Genomic DNA, 20,957 nt, shown 5'->3' with positions numbered 1-20,957 from the left:
TCATGCGTGCTGTGCATTGGGGTGTGTGAATAATGGTGGTAAAAATAACCACACTTCTTAATCAGAATTATGAAACGGCGTGTAAACAAGAGTGAAGAGTTTTGCTCGTGTCATGTAAACATCTTACTGAGATTAAGTCTTTACTCTGATTATAAAATAATTTTTTTCTTTTAAAAACACGTAATATTGGCGCACATGTAAATGCAGTCAATGTCAAGTTTCAAAATAACCGAGTGTCAATGGGCAAATGTATGATTTCAAATTGAATCTAGGGAGTCCTGCACCAGCCGAGCCTCTGCCATTCAAACACTCACTGAGTTACAGACTCACCCTCAGGAATAATAAATAATAAAACATTTTTTTTTTCTAGATTACTAATTTGCTTCATAATAGAAAATCCACATCATTCTAAACATACCTGGCAGAAATACTCTTCATTGCTTTAGGTGTAAACCTGCAATTATCCGAGCAACCCATCTGTTATTATTATTATTATTATTATCTCAAGCTTGCCGTGTACAGCCGTGCACACGCTTCCCACAAGTGGACACACTGAGCTTTTGAAGTCACAATCAAAGCTTGAATCTATTCTCACAGCTTCTATGGGACAATTGAAATCGTATGGACGAAAATTGATCAAATCTGACTTGAGTTTTGAGCAGTTCACTATGTTTTCAGGATTTATCTGATGGCTTAAAACCTCTTTGATGCTTCATCTAAACCTGTTCCCCGTAAAGCATATTTCTCACATCTGTTTCCGTGCTAAGGATGAAAAAGGGAAGAACTAAACTCTTTCACTGACATAACGGTACAGATTACACCAGCACTCCAAATAAAACATCCGAGGAAGGCTTCGTCGCATCTGCCATTTATCTTTTCAATTCATCCACGGCTCCATTTCTTCCCTCATTAAAGTCATCCGACCGATGTGAAAGCCAGTTTTAGTCATGGGGAAAGTTTGTTACGGTGTTGTGTACTAGATTTCACTGGAACTAATGCTCTGGGAGACAATGAAAGAGTTTTGTCCCTGTTAACAGCATTTTATTTTTAGCTGGAGATCCAGCACCCAAAACCTGGAAGTGTCTCGCACGCTCTACAGTAAAAAAAAATAAAAAAAATTTAAAGTTGTAAATAAAACAAAGATTGTTAGTGGAGAGCGGGGAACAATCTAACGCTTTTTGAGTTTCTCAGTTTGAGTAAACCTACTTAGTGTTCAGAGTATTTTTTTCCCCCCACATTAATTTCACACATGTCTAGTACAATTATGTGGTTTTGTTTTATTAATACAGTGTATATTTTTTTCCTGATTTACTCTGAAAGAATGGAAGTGGGGAAGTTCATTGTAACATGACCATATGACAGATTAAAATGTTATCTGAGCTAATCAAAAAAGGATCCAAACTAAAATATTTTCTTAATAAACTTTTTCATATAAAATAATGCCAATTTTTTTATAATTAAAAATAAACATATTTTTCGGTTTGACAAAGAACACACCGGAAAACACAGCTATACAACATAGTACAAAACATTAATAATTTCTGGACATTGACTCTCAAGTCTTTATTCACCTTTTTCTCATGGTTTCTCAATAGAATTTAAAAAAGTATAGAATATAATATCAGGGGCTCACTCGGGTGACAACATGCCCCGCCTGCACAACTGGGATTTAAACCCGGCGAGTGTCTTCTGCTGTTAGATCAGCATCAGAGAAAGATCTCAACTGTTAAATAACAAATTGGAGATTAAAATAATTTCAGATTTGTCTAATTTTAAATAAACACAAAAACAGAGATGATGATTAATATAAGTAAGAAATGTACTTTTGCTATGGTTAAATAAATGTTCAGTGATATCTTCCAAAGATTTAAGAATTTTTTCTCTATATAGTTTTCATATGGCAACTAAATACACTAAGTTTTGTCATACTGGCATGTGTGGAAGTATTTAAAACAAGTGTGTGACAACTAGCCCGTGTTAGGTTGTGTCCCGCTCACCCCTTCAGGTTTTATACTTCTAAATGCCACTTTGACTTAAAGTGTTACTTGCCATTTATTGTAGCTTGGAAAAACCCAGACAACTTCCGGCAAATTTAGATTTGCTCTGAAAGTTAGTCTGGCAAAGAGCTCATTCAAGCCCATTTCCAATCCGCCGAAATCACGGCACCAATCAGAAACGTTGGGGCGGGCTTTACACAATGACGACAGCGCTGGGATTTTGAAGCAGATTTTGTAGCCTACATTACAAAGATGGATGCCGCCGTCGAACATCACTCGTTCCAATCAGCTATCGCGTCTGTTTTAAGCCATTTGAACGTTTCCTTTTAGTTAAAAACCGAGCAAAGAACAACACTCGGAGATGTTTCTCCGCCGCTCTGCATACGTCATCTCCTTCATCGCTCTGATTGGGTTTAGGTCTATCCGTGACGTCCGTTGGTGACGCCCCTCTGGAAATGATTTGTCTATGACGCTTTGCCAGACCATAACTCAGTTACAACTGAGAATGCTCTGGTTTTAACCAGGCTACATTTATTGGTAATTGTTTGTGAAATCTACAAGCAAGAGTGGTTGAGAGTGTGTGACTCACTGTGATGTCATCAGTTACACTCAACGATGGACTGCCGACCGGGAACACAAACTATTGCTTCAATTCACAAAATGTAATGGGTGGACCCTCAATGACTACGTTCCTCCTCATTAAAGGGCCAGAGACCCCGCCAACAGCCCTCTTACCCAGTTCTTTAGTGGTTTTAATTGACAGATTTTAAAGGGATCATGTCATGAGAAATCATCTTGCAAGTTTCATAGTTTAAAACTTCCTCCATTATAAACAAATCATTTAATCAAGCTCCAAAAACAACATGTTTGGATATAGGGGGATCTGTGACGTCACATTTGCAAATACATTTGCATATGCCCGCCTCCAGAGCAAGACATTGACCAATAGTTATACATCATCGCACCTCAGGCCCCGCCCACTGGGGTTCAGCCACTTAATGGCTGAGATTCGCCTATACACTGGAAAATGATATGTTTGAGCATTTTGCATGTAAACGAGGCACAGTGTAATGGAGAGTCACTTAGAAACTTTGGTTACACTTTATTTTAAGGTGTCATTGTTACAATGTAATTATATATTTAAGTACGGAGTAATAGTAGGCAACTACATGTACTTACTCTAGGGTTAGGGTAGGGTTAGGATTTGGTCGAGGGTTAGTTGCATGTAATTATGCATAATTTACTGTTATTACTACGGTAAGTACATGTAACATATGTAACAAGGACACTGTAAAATAAAATGTTAGATGAAGCAGGATCACAAACCGTAAGTAAATGATTTCATAATGCTTTATCTTTAAATGACATTTTTATGTGGATAATATTTCCCAATCACTTTCGCACTGCAACAGAGAGTGGGAGTTGATACTGTCTCTATGCAGTGATGTTAGCCAATCACAACAGTGCGTTTACTGACAAGCCTTAAAGGAGCCGCGCCTTAAAAACGGATCATTCCAGACAGACGGTCAGAATGAGAGTTGAAAATAAAAGTTTTTCCGCATATATATTTGTTTAAACTTTATTAACACTAAGTGAACCTCAAGAAACATTTTAAAACAATGCATATCATCACCCCTTTAATATGGATGGCAACATAGTACAACTTTTATATAGTGTACAAAAGCAATAAAATGTCCATAAATTCAAACCTTACAATCCCGTAAAACCGCCACAAATGTGTGATAGAGTAGATTGTGGATCCGCTACTGTGGTTTCAGTGGCTTTCAGATGATGTCTGACCTTTTATCCCTTTAAAATCTTTACATATTTACTTTGTATCTAAATTCGGTGTCTACAGCCAGCCCACAAATCTACCGGCCCGTGGGGAAAACAGACGGTGCGCCCCATAGATAGTCCACCAGTGATTACTCTACAAGAGACAGCAAAGCATAAATATTTTACCTATTTAAGTTCACAGAGGCAAAGGTTAATTCGCGAGAGGCCCGAAGCTAACCCAGCAGGATTTGTTTGTGCAGAACGCATAGGAGTCTGCTCCTAAATCATCTACAATTGCAGGAGGAATACGGTAAAAAGAGACGAACATCTGGTGCGGCCAAAATAACCCATGCTTTCAGGTAATGGCTAATGAAATTGTGCTTTATTTAACATTTCATCCTGCTGTCATGCTCACTGGCTAAATGTTGACAAGAGCACATTTGGGATGATAAAAGAAGTTGGGAAAAGCCCCCACACTCGCTCACCTGTGCTGTGTTACTTTACATTACCCAGCATGCCCTGAAGGTGCAGCTCACCTCTTTGATGTGAACCCCGACAGCTGGTATTTGTCAAGATGAATGTCCACTTTTTGTCCTTTTAGTTAGAGAGCATTCAAGGAAAGGAAACGCTAAATGGTTCGGTAGGGACACAGATCTAATACGGCAAACTCCAGCTGGGGGCAATTCTGAATCACACACACACACACACACACACACACACCCCGCCACAGAAGGGTCCCGGCAGCTCCAGGATCACATGCTTTCAGAGAGAAGTAGGAAAGTCTGTGCAAATTAGTATGTAGACTATATATGTAAATGCAACTAAGAAGATTAATGGTCTGTCCTTGCATTTAATTTGGCTAACATTTCAGAGAATTTTCACATTTGTGATGTCAGACAAACAGATTATTGGCCAAGCAAATATTGTTGTGACCAGTGTTGGGGTAACTCATTACAGGTAACTTGAGTTATGTAATCAGATTACTTTTTCAAGTAACTAGTAAAGTAACGTATTTCTTTTAAAATTTACAACAAAATATCTGAGTTACTTTTTCAAATAAGTAACGCAAGTTACTTTTTTCCCATTTATTGACTGACAGCTCCTGTCCTCATGTTGAGACAAATCGAAGTGCAGAGGCGTTGTGTGTGTGTGTGTGTGTGTGTGTGTGTGTGAACATGATGGTTATAGTAGTTCTAGACTAAATGTGAGCGTGCATTTACTCATCTCACTTGCACAAAAAAATGATTCAGTATTCCTCAAAATGAATCAAATCAGTGAAATGCAGACTCAGAATACTATGCAAACCTCCAATAACTAAATATGTTAAATAAAGCATACATTTTTATGCATTTAATCTCACTTTATTGACCAATATACTTGCTTCTGACCTTCGATGATTCAGTTAAACCATAAGCAAAAATGACAAAAAAAAATTTTGTTGGTAAAGTGTTACATTTTTCCTCCTGGATCCTCTTCTTCAGTTCTCCAGAAGAACAGCAGCTGAGAGGTTTGTTTGAGCGGCGCCCTCTACTGTACAGGTGTGAATCTGCATTTCCTTCTATGGAAGTAATGGAGTAATAATGCATTACTTTTCAAAAAATGTAATGCAATTAGTTACTTTTTAAGGGAGTAACGCAATATTGTAATGCATTAGTTTTCAAAGTCACTTTCCCCAACACTGGTAGAGACACTCAAAGGGGCCGTTTACACGACACCGTTCTCAACTGCAAACGTTCAACTTTTTATGCGCTTGGCCGTTGATTTACACGACAATGGCGTTTTGGGGGCCTAAAAATGCAAACTTTTGAAGATGGGTTTATAATAATAATCTGTTACATGTATATAGCGCTTTTCTGGGTGCTCAAAGCTCTCTACATGTGGATGGTTTCAAAGTACAAGATACCGTTATTGTCTCTGTCTACAGTACAAAAACACGGATTAGTGAAAACAGTGAAGTCATGCGCATGCGTATTACGTGTTCAGTCTATAGACGTGTAGCGTTTCTTTACAAAGTGGCATCGCCATCTACTGGCCTGGCATGTATAATACAGCGTTTTTGTGGATCCATGTTTTCACGGTAACGCTTCCTTTTACAGTCCTGTTACCCATGTAATTACTATGTACTTATTATAGTAATTATAATTACTGGGTAATAACTAGGTACTAACCCTGAACCTACCCCTAACCCATGTACTTACCTTATATTAGCCAGTACTTTCTAGGTAAGTACACTGTAAGTACACGTAAGTACTGTAAAATGAAGCGTTACCGTTTTCACAATAGCGTCGTCTGTACGTAAAAAATGCAAAGGAAACCTTTTCCGTTTTCAGTACATCATTGTCATGTACATGTACCCAAAGAAACCACATGTGTAAAAGAAGTTTAGCATGTTTTTAAAGAGTCCTTATTACAGAAATATTATAAAATAATGCCCTTCACTGCGAGCTGAATGCAGTGTGCTTCGATAATCAATCGCAGTTCAATTAAAATGTATTACACTTTTTTTATGAAGTCCATACTTATAATGAATTATAGCTCAATTTAAACTTGTTTTTAAGTATGATAAACTTTTGTTTATACGTATTATAAATGTATAGAATAGTAATACTACTTATTATTAAGTATAAATGGGGCTATAATTCGTTATAAGCATGCACTTAATAGAAAGTGTTACCGTTTATTAAATGCAATTAGCTGCTTTTTTATGTTTGCATTTGTGATGAAGTCGCAATTGAGGCCATTTCAAATATATTAACTTTAAATGTAATATTGAATAGGATTATATTCAAGGGCTTGTGCTTTAGTTAGTCAACAAATCAAAACTGATTTTAAAGTGTACTTTTTTAAAGCAAGACAAAAGATTATTAAAACAATGATTTAAAACTATAAAGCAAAAAAAATAATTATTTGACATTGCTAAGTGCACTTTGTTTGCTAAGAAACAGTTATGAAAGTGTTTTCCGTTTAGTTACACTTAAGAGGCATTTTCTTTGATAATATCATCTGATATAAAAAATATCAATCATCTTTAAAAATATGATATGAAGTGCACATTTAATAACTATAAGCACACGTCGAGCTTGCTTACTTACAAAATGTTTTCTTGTCCAGCATAGAACATTTTTGCAAACATAGTGAGTCTTCGAAGTGGTTTACAGGTCGCAGTATATTATATATATATATTTAAAACAAATACGTAATGAAATGACTTCAGAGGTCATGGAAAAGTCATGGCTATTCATTGTCCAAGAAGTGTTGAACCCCGAACATGTTTTGCTATTCTTTATGATTTATCAGCCTCTGCCATGCATGCGAGAAATGCTGATACCTAATAAATGCGTCCGGTTGCATTCCCCCCCGTGAGAGAGAGGCCAGACCCTCTCACGACACACACACACACACCCTCTCACGACACACACCGGCCTCTTACTGAGGACGAGTTCAGCACAAGAGCTTCCTTAAACCTCTCTATTGTGAGCACCTGGGCCAGGAAGAATGGCTCTTTCACAAGTAAATTGCGGCCGGGCTTTACAGAGAGATTTTATAACAGAGCACAGTTGACATTGGCAGGAGAGCCACGGCCGGCCATTGAGAAGCATGAGCTCCGCAGTCACAGGAGATCAATGAAGAGAGCGTATTTCCCTGGAGCTGGAGATTTCCGCTGGGAAGGGGAGCCGAGCGCAGGAACATAAGCAGCTTGTGGTTAGAGCCGAGAATCCCAGCGGGAGCTGTCAGTCTAAAGCCAACAAAATGCTGTGTAACGTCTTCCTCCCTCCCCCTCCTGACATCACTGTGCGCAGGAGGCAGGGATGCGGTCGCCATGGTAACAGCTGAGTCATCCCGAGCCCGTCGAAGCGATGCTGAGAGGCATCGGCGCTCTGATCTCTACAGGTGTCATCCGGGGACAGCGCTGGGCTAGCGGGTCGTGCTAGCCGGATGGGTAACGTCTCCACTGCGGTCAAGCACTGTCTGAGCTATGAGACTTTCCTGCGGGATCATCCCTGGTTGCCACGGCTCCTGTGGGAAGAGAAGGTGGGGGTCTGTTTTTGCAAGATTTATGCATGGAAATATAGCAATGGAGTCGCGTAAAGGAGCAGCTGAGAATGATCTGACCCTCGTGAAACACAGTGTTAGGCAGAAAACTACACATTATATGCAGAATTTGTGCATATATCATTTTTATTCACTTTTCATCTCCATATGAGCTCTCAAATTTTCTTTGTACTTGTGTTTAATCACAAAATGGTGCTTTTCCACAAGTAGGTGCAATGTGACTGTTATTTATGCCAAATGCCATTGTTTCGCACTTCAAAAGTTATGCATTTTCACTGTATAATGACACGGTGGCAGGTCTATACCTAGATGTCATTTACAGGGTTCATCTGGGATTGAAACACTGACATTTTTTAAAAAAAAAGAAAAGATTTTTGATTGTTTTTTTCTCAAGCTGTATTTATAGATTTGTTTAAACCCTACATTTTGATTCAATATTAATTTAAAAAATATTTATTTTCCTAAAGACCAACATTTTTATTCATACTGAGTAAAAATATTATTTATTAAGGCTATACAGTGGGAAAAAAAGTGTGTTGGATTTACACTATTTAAATAATCACAGTTTGTTAATATAACTTCATACATCATCAAATGAAGTTAGTGTTAGGTGATCAAATGAAGTAGTCTCAAGGTCCCCAAGCAGGATTTCATTAATTCAATTAGCTAGCTGGCTGTTTACAAGCAATAGCACATACTGTGTTAGAATACTGAATGCAAAGTCCACAATTTTAAGTATAGTAAGCACTAAGCAGCAATAACATATTCTTTGTGTCCTCAGCCTATATAGAAAACTCTGCAATCACAACAGGATTGAACATTAAACATTATCAAGTCTTCCCCATTTTCTCATCTTACACACACACACGCACACACACACACACACACACACACACACACACACACACACACACACACACACACACACACACACACACACACACACACACACACACACACACACACACACACACACACACACACACACACACACACACACACACACACACACACACACACACACACACACACGGGGACTTTCCAGAGACATAATGATTTTTATACTGTACAGACTGTATATTCTATTCCCTTACCCTAACCCTATCCCTAAACCTACCCATCACAGGAAACATTCTGCATTTTTACATTTTCAAACAAGATCACTTAGTATGATTTATAAGCTGATTTCCTCATGGGGACCAAAAAATGTCCCCACACGAACAAGGATTTCGGATATTGCCATCCTTGTGGGGACATTTTGTCCCCATAACGTAGGGTTTACCAGGCCACACACACACACACACACACACACACACGCACGCACGCACGCACGCACACACACACACACACACTGTTAATCAATAAAGACTGGAATATTCTCTTAGAAAGAACTTAATGTTTATTGTGATGTCTTTTTTATTATGCATCATAATTTCTTTTATGTACTAAAAAAAAAAATTCAATAAACAAATTAAAATATGATGTATAGTCTAGTCAGTATATGTTCTGCACACGGCGTCAAGCAAAAATACTATTTAAACAGAATATTTTAATTTCTTTCTTTCTTTTTATATATATATATATATAGGGAGTGTTACTATTTTTTTTTTATTATATATATATACAAACTGAATAAAACAGGTTTAAACCAGAAAGCATGATTTTCAATTAGACTAATATAAAAATGACGGTCATTTCACTTTTTTCCGATGTTTAAATTTTTTAATTAAGCTTGAAAGTTCCTCTTAAAAACGCAGACCAGAAATGTTTTAAAAAATACAAAAGACAGCTAAAGTTTCTTGGTCTAATTTATTTAGTTGATAAGAAGAAAAAGCTTGATCCATTTCTAGCGAAGCCTGCAATTCTGGCTTGAGCGGCGAGTTAAAAGAGAGCGAGTTTGATTTATGAGTGAATTTAATAGGCTGTCCTAACGGCAGGCCCGGGGTGATAACGGGACAAACCTCATCGCTCCTCCTCCATCTACCCAAGGCACTGTCAGAAACTTCTTACAAAGAACTTTTTTATCGTTCCTTTCACACATCCATTTCCTCCCTCCTCGACAGCACAATTAAACCAAACTCGACTCTAAAGAAACTGTGCGGTTCCTCAAAGCGAGCGTTTCAGTATCAAGAGGCTGAGCTTTTATAGCCATTCAAATCTTCTATAAACACAGCATTGGCCCTTGGTAATGCGACTCACCGAATTCAAAGGTTAAGCTTTGGTTTTACCATTGAAAGAGAGGAAATGCTTGCGACCAGTGCGCATTATGTCATAAATGACCTGGCAAGGATTTGAAGACCAGATTTAAAACATGAAGTTGAACGCACCATTTGACAAAGGAAGTGTCTTAATCCACATCTCAGATTTTCCGTACAGCTCTGTGAAATTGTTATATGGTCCTTCCTTCCTAATTATTTTTCAATTCACAGTGTTCAGAACTGCCTAAGCTTCCACTTCATGTCAAAATTGTGGAGGTTGGACCAAGAGATGGGCTTCAAAATGAGAAGGTAGAGATTTCACACTTCTAAAATGCTTGTAGCATGTGTTTTATTAGCATTCTCCATTCAAATAAAAGACAAATTGAAACATAAACCCAAAGGCATAAATGTATTGAGCAGTTGTGTCATACAGAGAATCACACCCGGTTCACATGATAAAGTCATTGGTGAGCACAAAACATGGTGGCAAGGCAAGGCGTTTATTTATATAGCACATTTCATACACTATGGCAATTCAAAGTGCTTTACAGAAAGGAATTAAAATAATCACAAAATAAAAGCAAGGAAAATGAAAACAGTTATAGATAGATAGATATAGATAGATACATACACTTCTCATCTGGCAAAATGGTGTATCATATTTTTCACAACTCCCAGTTTTACTCTGAGATTTCCCCATGGTGATCACACTGTGTCTGTGGTTCTTTCGGCGTGCCTATAAGACATCTATTGGACGTCTCCAATGGACCCGATTTTCCCCTAAAATCGGACCTGAGGAGCTCTAGGACTGACTCACGGGGTAACCTCGGTTCACTGCCCCATCCGTCCAAACCCCAAAAACCCATTGTTCGAAAGCTCTAGGAATGGAGTCGATCCAGTCCGCACCCCACATAACCTTGAGTTTAATCACGTCAGACTCACTACTCCACCACAGACCCAGGCCATCAGCATGGTTTCACCTCTCAAGTTCCCCACTTAAGTCATTTATGTTCGTCTCTAACCCAATTCTCAGAGGAAACATGATGTACTTCCACCAGATAGCTCATAAATTACATGCTTTATTCTGACACATCTTTAGAATGACTTATCCAACACGGGCTTATTGGAAAAATGCGCCTCTACCTTCATTTTTGCATTCGATACACTACGCATTTTACATTATAACCTTAAAACACTTTTACCGTGATGCAATGATTTGTAAACTAATAGCTTTTGACAGTTGTATCACAGAACCAGCTCTAAATGTATGGATTTTCTAACAGAGTAAACTTGCTCAGTAGCTCACCTGGTACAGGCATGCGGATCACTCGGTGTGAGTCTCAGAAAGTCCCCATAAAAGTGCTCAAAGCTAATATGGCATGGTTACTTCAGCAAATGTGTTTTTATCGCATGTTTTCTATTGGTTAGGTTTAGTGTACACTCTTAGAAATAAAGGTTACAAAAGGGGGTTTTCATGACAAGAACCAATTTTTGGTTCCACAAGAAACCTTTCTGTCAACATTTCTTAAAAGAACCATTTTTTTTCATAGTGAAGAACATCTTGAATAACCTTTTTCTACTTTAAAGAACTTTTTGTGCATTGGAAAGGTTCTATGGATGTTCTTTATGGATCCATGACTGTCAGAGAAAGTTACTTGTTAAAGTAATGCTTTACAATATTTTTTTTCTCCATAAAAAAGTAACTAATTACGTTACTTAGTTACTTTTTATGGTAATATGTTAAATTACTTTTGCGTTACTTTTTCTCACCTTGGCTGGGCTTGCTTGTTTCTTTTTTAATAACAACAAAAAAAGTTATATTTTTGGTAGTGCTGTCAAACGATTAAAATATTTAATCGCGATTAATCGCATTAATGTCATAGTTAACTCGCGATTAATCACACATTTGTATTTATTCTAAATGACTCTTGATTTATTTTTGTCCCATTGTTTTTTCTCATTTTAATGCTCTTATCAACATGGAAAAGTGGATCGGCTGGCTTTGTGCAAATGTTTTTTATTGAAAACAACATTGGCGTATACTGTGTTCAATTTCACACTAACATTCTCACTTGGAGCAAATAATCTCTCACACAATGTAACACTGTCCATCAATAAAAGGGTGAAAGAAATACTGACGAGGTCCTGATATTGACGAGGGGGCGGAGAATTCGCATCAGCTGTGTGTGTGTGTGTGTGTGTGTGTGTGCTTGGCCATCATCAAGTGGTATTTCAGACTGGACGTGCTGCGATGATGATCAGTTCACAACGACAAAACACACAGATCACTTTGGTCTCGTCAATGGAACCATTTGGCAACTTTTTAAAAGTAAACTTTCAATTCAGAATCTTATTGGTATCCATTTCGGCGCATGCTGCGTCCTGTTGCAAAAGCATGTGAAAAAAACTACAAAGTTTGCTAGGCCAAATAGACCGTTATTCGCGCGATAAAAAAATTAACGCCGTTAAAATGGGTTTGCGTTAACGCCGTTAATAACGCGTTTAACTGACAGCCCTAATTTTTGGCAAATGTAAAGGCCCTTTCACACCAAAAGTTAAATGAATAAGCCAGGCTGAAGGAAATGCAAATTCACAGCTATACAGTAGAGGGCGCAGTAAAAAAAAAAAAACTTGAACGGTTCTGCTATTCTGGATTGAAGAAGAATATGATGCAGGAGAAGAAAGTTCAACAAACTTACTTCAGTAATCCATTTTTTTTAAATGAAACACAAATGTGATGTTTATCTAACTTCATTTTTGCTTATTAGTATGATTGAAGTGGATCATCGAAGGCCAGCAGAAAAGACATTGTTAATAAAGTGAGATTAAGTACATAAAGTATATTAGTGTAATTTAATATATTTAATTAGGTTTGCATAATATTCTGAGATTGCATTTCACTGTTTTTATTCATTTTGAGTAATACTGTTTTTGTTTTTTTTTGCAAGTGAGATGAGTAAATGCCAGCTCTCATTTAGTCTAGAACTACTATAGCAATCATGTTCACACACAACGCCTCTGTACTTACTCACGATCCTCTCCACATGGGGACAAGCTGTCCGTCTATACATGGGCAAACAAAGTCACTTGCGTTACTTATTTGAAAATGTAACTCAAGATATTTTGTTGTAAATCTTAAAGTATTGCGTTACTAGTTACTTGAAAAAAGTAATCTGATTACATAACTCAAGTTACTTGTAATGCGATACCGGGAACACTGGGAACCATGGATGCAAATATAGAACTTTTACTTTTAAGACTGTAGGGTTTAATGTAGGTTGTCTCTTTTTAAATGTGATAAAGCATTAACATTTCATTTCTAAACTGCTGTGAATGTATGTTGGTACAACAACCAATATACTAAATATAAATTTGTATGTGCACTTATAAAAATGAACATGCTTATAAACATCTTTCACTGGATATTTCACTGTGAAAATGTTGTGAATGGGCATGAAGCAATGAAGTATCATTTTTCAGAAATGTTGCCACAGGCATGTTTTTCCATTGAGCCTGGTTTGAGTTTAGTAGGTACAGTACTGTCCTATTGTATATATTCACAGAAAAACGATTCATTCAGTTATAGTGGCAAATAAATTATTCATCTCAATAGTGTGGTGCTGTTGAGGCTCACAGATGTGCACGCTCCCTGGATGTGTTCATAGAAACCCAAGACTTTTGTGTCATTGTGTTTCTGCAGGAAATAGTGCCGACAGAAGTCAAAATCCAGCTGATAGACATGCTCTCTCAGACCGGTCTGCCTGTCATCGAAGCCACTAGCTTTGTGTCTTCAAAGTGGGTTGCTCAGGTAATAAGGTGCAACCGTGATCCTCGGGACCGTGTTGGCATTTTGGCTTTTCTATCCGCACAAAAGCACCAGTTAAAAAAACTGCATTTGTGGGATAAAGTTTGAGCATAATTTCTTGTCGGTTTGTTTTTCAGATGGCAGACCACAGTGCAGTGTTGAAAGGGATTAAAAGGTCTCCTGACGTAAGATACCCGGTTCTGACTCCCAATATTCAGGGCTTCCAGGCAGCTGTAAGTAAATATTTGCATCATTTACATTTATTTACAAGTGACATTTCCAATTTACCTTCCATGCCAGGTCAATGATGTTTTTCGTGTATAATAAACCACTTTATTTATGCATGCGCTCTGCCTACGCTTCCACTGCCCCTTTACCTTGCATAAGTGAACAACCTTTGCATCTTGTACCATTTATTTGTAAATGTTTACCCCATTTCTGTTAATTGCTTTCCTTGCTAATCAAGCAAGTTGTACTCACAAGCCAACATCTATAAGCACAGACTTGATTAAATGTTTCCTGTTAAAGGTTGCAGCAGGAGCTACTGAAGTGGCAGTGTTTGGTTCTGCCTCGGAGACTTTTAGCTGGAAGAACATCAACTGCTCTATAGAGGAGAGTCTGCAGAGGTTCGAGCAGGTCATCTCCGCAGCCAAACACGAAGGCATTCCAGTGCGCGGGTGTGTTCAGTGGACACCAGCTTCCTTCTAAGTATTTAGGCCAGTGCTCATTATGTGAACTTCCACTTTGACACTAACATCGAAAGCAAATCAGGGGTGTGTTTCCAGTAAAACAACATAACTCACCACCATAACGTAGCCTGACTGCGTCAGACTTCGTACTTCTGCTCAATTTCAGTTCGCTTCTGTACTCAGTCTGAGATATCTCTCAGTTTTCCTCCGGCCTGAAAACAGCCGGCCAATCAACGAACAGAGGGCGGGCTGAGAACCGTGACGTAGAAGCTAAGCGCCGAGTTTAAGATTGTATTTTAGGTCAGGGAAATCGAAAACGGCCGCGGATATGGAGATACGGGATGCAATTCGCTCTGTTGTGGAGAATATTCCCGGCATTTGCAAACTGAAGCCCGAACAAGAAGAGTATTTGTTAAACATTTTGAATGGAGGTGGCTTACGGGTAACCAATGATTTTATACTTCAGACAAGCTGCCCCTGCGAGAAAGAAAACACTTTCAATTATGCTATTCCAGACTCTGTCTACGAAGCAAAGCGAAGTAGCAGAGTTTGGTATTACCAGGATAACCATAAGGGGCTTTCGCACCAGATAGTTTTAAGAACTTAGTTCTAGGAACTAACCACCAGGGTGTTTCCCTGAGAACTAACGGTTCCCATAGGAACCTTTTCCCGTTGCATTCGCACCGGCAGTATGAACTCTGAAGTGACGTAAGCCGCGCTCATTGTTGTGACTTTTATTTTGATAAATTTGCGGTGCTGTTTGTGAATGTTTGTTAGAACTATGGTTTTGGGACCGACTCGTTGAACTATGCTGATAACGACGGAACTTGCGACCAAAGTTGGCTAACGATGCTTTTGGGAAACATACCCCTGGTCAGCATTCGTCAGGTACTGATTCTGATCCAGGTAATGATCAAGGAATGTGTTTAAATTAGTTCCAAATGTAGGTTCGGGAGAAGCCTAATCATTCAGTTCTGTCCATCATAATTACAAGCGTATATAATTATTGCTCCGTCCCAGCGATAATTCTTCTGGCATCCCTCCACGACCCCATCTCCTCCTCTATTTCTCTCATTCTCCCTCTACGTAGTACTGTTAAAGGGGGGTTGAGCTCTGAGCTTGAACCGAGCCTCAGATTCAAGCCTCCTTCGAGGATAGAAAGCCAAATTTGTTTACCATTAACTATTAAGAATGGATGAGCAGGCTTGTGAAACTTGTGAAACAAAAAAAAGGGGGGGGGATTTCGAGTAGATAAAGGATCAGTAGCTTGTTGGAAATTTTTTCCTTCGACGAAGCAGAGACCAGGAGACGTTGGGATATATTTCAAGCAGAAGTTATTCTTTATTGAGGACTTCGCTGTGCGTTACTGTAGTCATCCTAGTCTGACTAAGGGAACTTTACATTGTAGTTTATATACATTTAGAGGGCAGTGCTTAGAAATGGAGACAAAGCACCTGGGTGACGACCTTAAACAAAGCATGCAAATGAAGTATACAGGTTTAGGAACCTGCCCTAGACTCTAGAGTGTTACCAATCCTAATCCAATTAGCATAACTATTCAAATGCATAGATGATAATCCAATCAGCCTAACTATTCAACGACTGGGGCTGGGGCTCCAAGAGCCATTAAAGACGAAGGGTGAGAGTCTCAGTAATCTGACTCATTTAACTTACAATAGAGAGAACAGGACTGGCAGGAATCTCTTGCTGGAAAACTCTGTTTAACAGCTGATATAATCATCATCTATACCTCAAATGCTAAATTCAATCTACTCTACTTACTCAGTTTATATACGATTGTATTGAACCTAGATTTAGCAATTTATAAATTTGTAATACAACAAGCTGTGTAGTGGATTTCAGCCTATTTTAGGACTAATCATGAGTCGACTAATACGGCATTGATCTCATTCTGATTTTGGGGGAATATCTAGGGGCACAGATTAAACATGGTAGATGCATCAACCAGAGCATTCATATTGAACATAATCAAAGTTTCCAGAATTTGTAATAAATGAAAGTGCAAGGGATGTGAAGAACTTTGCATTTTTCGCAGAAATAAAGTTCTCTGCAGATTTCTTTCAGAGTCTGTCTTCCATAAGCTGCCAACACTGTACTCCACAGGGATAGTCACCTGTACTGAGACACTACTTAACATTTGTTTATATGAGCAATTCTGTTACTCAATTTATTCAATTTACTCAATTCAATTTATTCTGGAAATTCATCTTTGATCATTTCAGCAACCAAACAGGAAGACCCAGTATTTCCTTTGAGGACTAAGCTAGTGTTCATTACGTGCACTTTAACGCTAATTTTGAATGAGAATCAGCACAACAATCTGCCAATGATACAAACGCCAATGCAGAAACTGGTTGTCTGGAATAAAGGATAGAAAGGATGTTGTAGATTTTAGTTACTCAAAGCAAAGAATGATCTGGACTGGTAAAGGAATGACTGTAGGCAAGACTGTAAACTCATAATCAGTAGAAGAGATAATGCAACAGCTAAAACCAGAATTGACTATCTCTGCTGAAAAATCCAGCACTGCTGGTCACCATCATAAGGTATGTTTGGCATGGGATGCTGGTTTGCTGGTTTCCAGCATGGGAAGTGGGACCGTTGGCGGAGCAGCTACACCAGCTCAGTGTTGATTGAGAACAGACTATACTGGTCCATCAGCTAGACCAGCACTATACCAGCTCTAACCAGCATGAACCAACCTGGACCAACATGGAATTCATGCAGGATTTGTCAGCAGGTTTTGAAAACCTCCTTGGAGGAACTTTGAAAATGGCATGTTTTCAAAATTGGCAGAGCTTTTTGTGTACACCATTAATCAAAGGGGTGGTTTGGCAAACTGACGGTCTGGAGTAGTTACTGGATAGCTGTAGGTTTGACCCTTGCTCACTTGATTGTATGTTCTGCAATGCTGATTGTTATAATTTTCCTCCAAAATCGTAATTCCTATTAGTAACTGAATGCTTCATAAATTAAGCAACATATAATGACACTTGATACAGATGATTGTCTCTGTGCTGAATAACTACTGGAGTACAGACATTTTCAGGAGCCATTCGTTATATAAGCAAGTTCCTTTGGTTTAACCAGCGGTTTCTTTTATTGTTGTACTTATATTTTTGGACTGTTCTCCTTTGAGGTTTTGAGATGGGGCACCAGAGCAGCATGAGATTATTCCAGAATTAATGAGTAAATAATTCAAGTTCCAGATGTGCATGCAGTGTGGTGCTTTGTATCAGTTACAAGTACAAGTCCAGATGTGTGCAGAGTTTTTAGCCTCTGCTTTTTACGGAATCAAAAACGACGGAGAGCAGTCACTTCAGTCTGACGAACTCTTTCTGGCAAATGTGACTCGACGCCTAATGTTCAAGAAGAGACTCCACGGAAATCCTGGTAGCACACAGAAGTATCGTCTGACGACCACAAGCCCAAGAGAAACATTTTCAACTTTTCACTTATTTGTTCACTGTTTCTAGCAGAACATGTTTCCGTCACATATGGAAAGCACATATAGCTTGTACGTTGCTCTCCACCATTTCTCATTCCTACTGTCAACACTATTGGTACTATTTGTCACAACCGTTTGGCACCGACCATATGTTTAGCCTGCTGCTGAACATTTTGTATTATTTCGTGATAGATGTAATCCGTTGCAAGAGCAGTTCTGGCCGCTGTGGACTGTTCTACTTGCGGTTGCAGTGAAACAGCACTTGGCGTTATTTCCCCTATGTTGCATGACTGTTTGTATTGTCAAACCACAAGAGCACGAAGCTGTATATCCTACAACTGCTGAACTTCACCTCTCACAGTTCTTTCTCTTCTTTCCAGGTACGTTTCCTGTGCTCTCGGCTGTCCGTATGAGGGACAAGTAAATCCGTCACAAGTCACAAAGGTATTGACGTTGCATCGGTCAGTCCGAATAGAATTGTTCAGTGTATAACAGCCCGAAGCGAAATTAAATGGGCCTTCCAGTATGTGATCAATCTCACTGGGTGTTGAGCTCTCAGCATATTTTTTTCTTCCCACAATTTTCATAGTCCCACAAGGCCCTTATTACGATGTTTGCTAAAAAACCTGCATGACGCTTGAAACACGGCAGTGCTTTTCTACCGCTCAGAATGAGCTCTCTGTGTGCAGGCCTACATGTTGTTTATATTTCCAGAGGGGATAGTGTTTTCATGGCTTTCCTCTGTTCCGGCCCAGGTGGCAAAGCGGTTGTTTGAGCTGGGCTGTTATGAGGTATCCCTGGGGGACACCATTGGCGTAGGAACCGCGGGCTCCATGGCCAAGATGCTGAGCGATGTGTTGACAGAGGTGCCCGTCGACGCACTGGCGGTGCACTGCCACGACACTTACGGTCAAGCGCTGCCCAACATTCTCATTGCTTTGCAGGTGAGGTGCTCACAATCATGAGGCGCCTTGTTCATACATGCACACGGGATTTGGGAGAAGGGGATATTGTAAAAAAAAAACCCATCATATACAGTCAAACCTAAATTTATTCAGACACCTTCAACATTTCTCACATTATCACAGTTTATTGGCAATAGTATATGGTAATAAAATATGACGAGTTATCAAATCAGTTGATATTTCACTGGTTTTGTCCGTCCTTCTGTTAGACTCTCACAGATGAATAATGTTGAATATCTGTCAGCTGTTAAATTACACAATTAGATAATACCAGTTTAGCTCAACCAATTACCAAGCAATGCTTAATTTTGTTCAGTCTGTGGTGTAAAAAGGTTGCATTAGCAAAACATGGTCAGGTCAAAGTGTCTGAATAATTTTTGGTCCCCAATTTTTATACATTTTACTGGTAGTCTCTGAATGAAGAATTTCTGGGTATAATATATAATGTATATAATAATGTCACAGTTTACTTTATTTTGCTATCCTCACTTAAATGAACTATAGTGTCCTGCACCCACTAGTAAACATATAACAAATTATACCTGGTGTCTGAATAATTTTTGGTTTGACTGTATGTCACCTGTATAGTCATATATCACAATAAAACAGCATATGCTATCAGCCTGACAACTGTATCAGGCTTTATCAGACTTTGAATGCATACATATCCTGCTACGCAAGCACGATTTCACCCAATGTTGCGGTTTGAACACAATTCATGATGCAACAATCACAAATCACATTATCACTATGCCATGGGCAATATAGAAGGAAATTGTTTTCTTCTATTGTCAGTTTGACAACGGTGAATACTACACTTTATAGCGCAACACAAGTACATATTGCAATATTAATGTTGCCGCAAGGGATGTTACAACAACCCAATAAAACATACAGTTTAATAGCACAGGCATTTGAAGGTAACTGTTGCCCTGAGTAGTGAATTTGTTAGTGCCACAAAAATGTAAGGATCACAAAATATGTATGTGAATGGCAATGCATTGGTAACACATTCACATCTGCCTTTGTGTAATCGTGCACTTGTGTAATCACAACTATTTAAAATCACTGTCAGAGCATATCATTTCAGACTTAAATACAAAAGAAATCTCAAGGCATGCATTTGGATCTATGCAGCTAACAAAAATAATATGTTCTAAGAATGAGTTCTGATGTTCCCATTAAATTAGGAAAACGTTGTTTCTGAATGTTCTCTGAACGTTCAAATCGTACTGTTTTTTAAATGTTTTAAAAATGCGAACGTTAAGGGAACATTCAATTTTATAATTTAGCGAACATCATGAGAACATTACTTTTGGACGTTCTCTGAACATTCTGAAACAAAAATAAAACTGTAATGTTTCAGGAAAAAGATAATCTATAATTGACTAAACATTTTATTAACCTGTTCATAACTGTTCATAGAGAACCTTGCAGCACGTTAGCCACAGAACGTTCCATGTTAGTTGGGAAGTAATAAAGAAACTTGAACCACAAGTTCACAGTCTCTCACCACCTTACCTCACATACACACACAGCACTCCAGGGAGCATAACAAAAACTACTGAACAACAGCGATTAAACACTTTTTTTGTACTTTCACCCAAAAAAAAGCACAGAACAACAACAACAGATACCACCCAAAATATGCTTACACAACACTGCCAGGCGTATTTGAATGTGTCGACTATACGCTTTTATGAGACAATTGCTTCCTGTGGTTTAATTTTCATGAACCTTAAACCACAGAGCGCGGTCGAAATTCAGAAATAACACTGGCATGGCTTTATCAGCTCTCCAGGGCCCTTTGTGAACTCTTTCTGAGTTTGTCTTCCCTCGCAGAACGCCAATGCTCTTTGGGGGCTGGGCGGGTCAGCAGATGTGAAGGGGTGGACACAAAGGCTTACCTATTAGATGTCTGTTTCATATGACAGTGGCTTGGCCCTTGACAAAGCCCACGAGATGGAGGCTAGAGCGGGGCCCTCGGGGGCTCAAACTCATCTGT

General features: G+C 38.8%; 1 protein-coding gene across 2 annotated transcripts in view; it reads left to right on the top strand.

Moving 5' to 3' along the window:
- Nucleotides 1-7,679: 7,679 nt before the first annotated feature.
- Nucleotides 7,680-20,957, top strand: part of hmgcll1 (3-hydroxymethyl-3-methylglutaryl-CoA lyase-like 1) — a 33,988-nt gene continuing 20,710 nt past the window's right edge. The window contains exons 1-7 of one of the 2 annotated variants that reach the window (XM_056260175.1): nt 7,680-7,805; nt 10,256-10,333; nt 13,725-13,832; nt 13,967-14,062; nt 14,358-14,455; nt 18,368-18,431; nt 18,743-18,931. In XM_056260175.1, coding sequence (XP_056116150.1) covers nt 7,710-7,805; nt 10,256-10,333; nt 13,725-13,832; nt 13,967-14,062; nt 14,358-14,455; nt 18,368-18,431; nt 18,743-18,931 — 729 coding nt within the window. In that variant the 5' untranslated portion in view covers nt 7,680-7,709. Of the gene's footprint in view, nt 7,806-10,255; nt 10,334-13,724; nt 13,833-13,966; nt 14,063-14,357; nt 14,507-18,367; nt 18,432-18,742; nt 18,932-20,957 lie in introns of both variants that reach the window. The other variant, XM_056260174.1, reaches the window with a different exon arrangement.

The sequence above is a fragment of the Rhinichthys klamathensis genome, unplaced genomic scaffold, assembly GCF_029890125.1.
Source record: "Rhinichthys klamathensis goyatoka isolate OS25496 unplaced genomic scaffold, OSU_Roscu_1.1 h1tg000174l_1, whole genome shotgun sequence".
NCBI classification, from domain to species: Eukaryota; Metazoa; Chordata; class Actinopteri; order Cypriniformes; family Leuciscidae; genus Rhinichthys; species Rhinichthys klamathensis.
The sequence above is the reverse complement of the archived record's forward strand: the minus strand, read 5'-3'. Positions and strand labels throughout refer to the sequence as shown.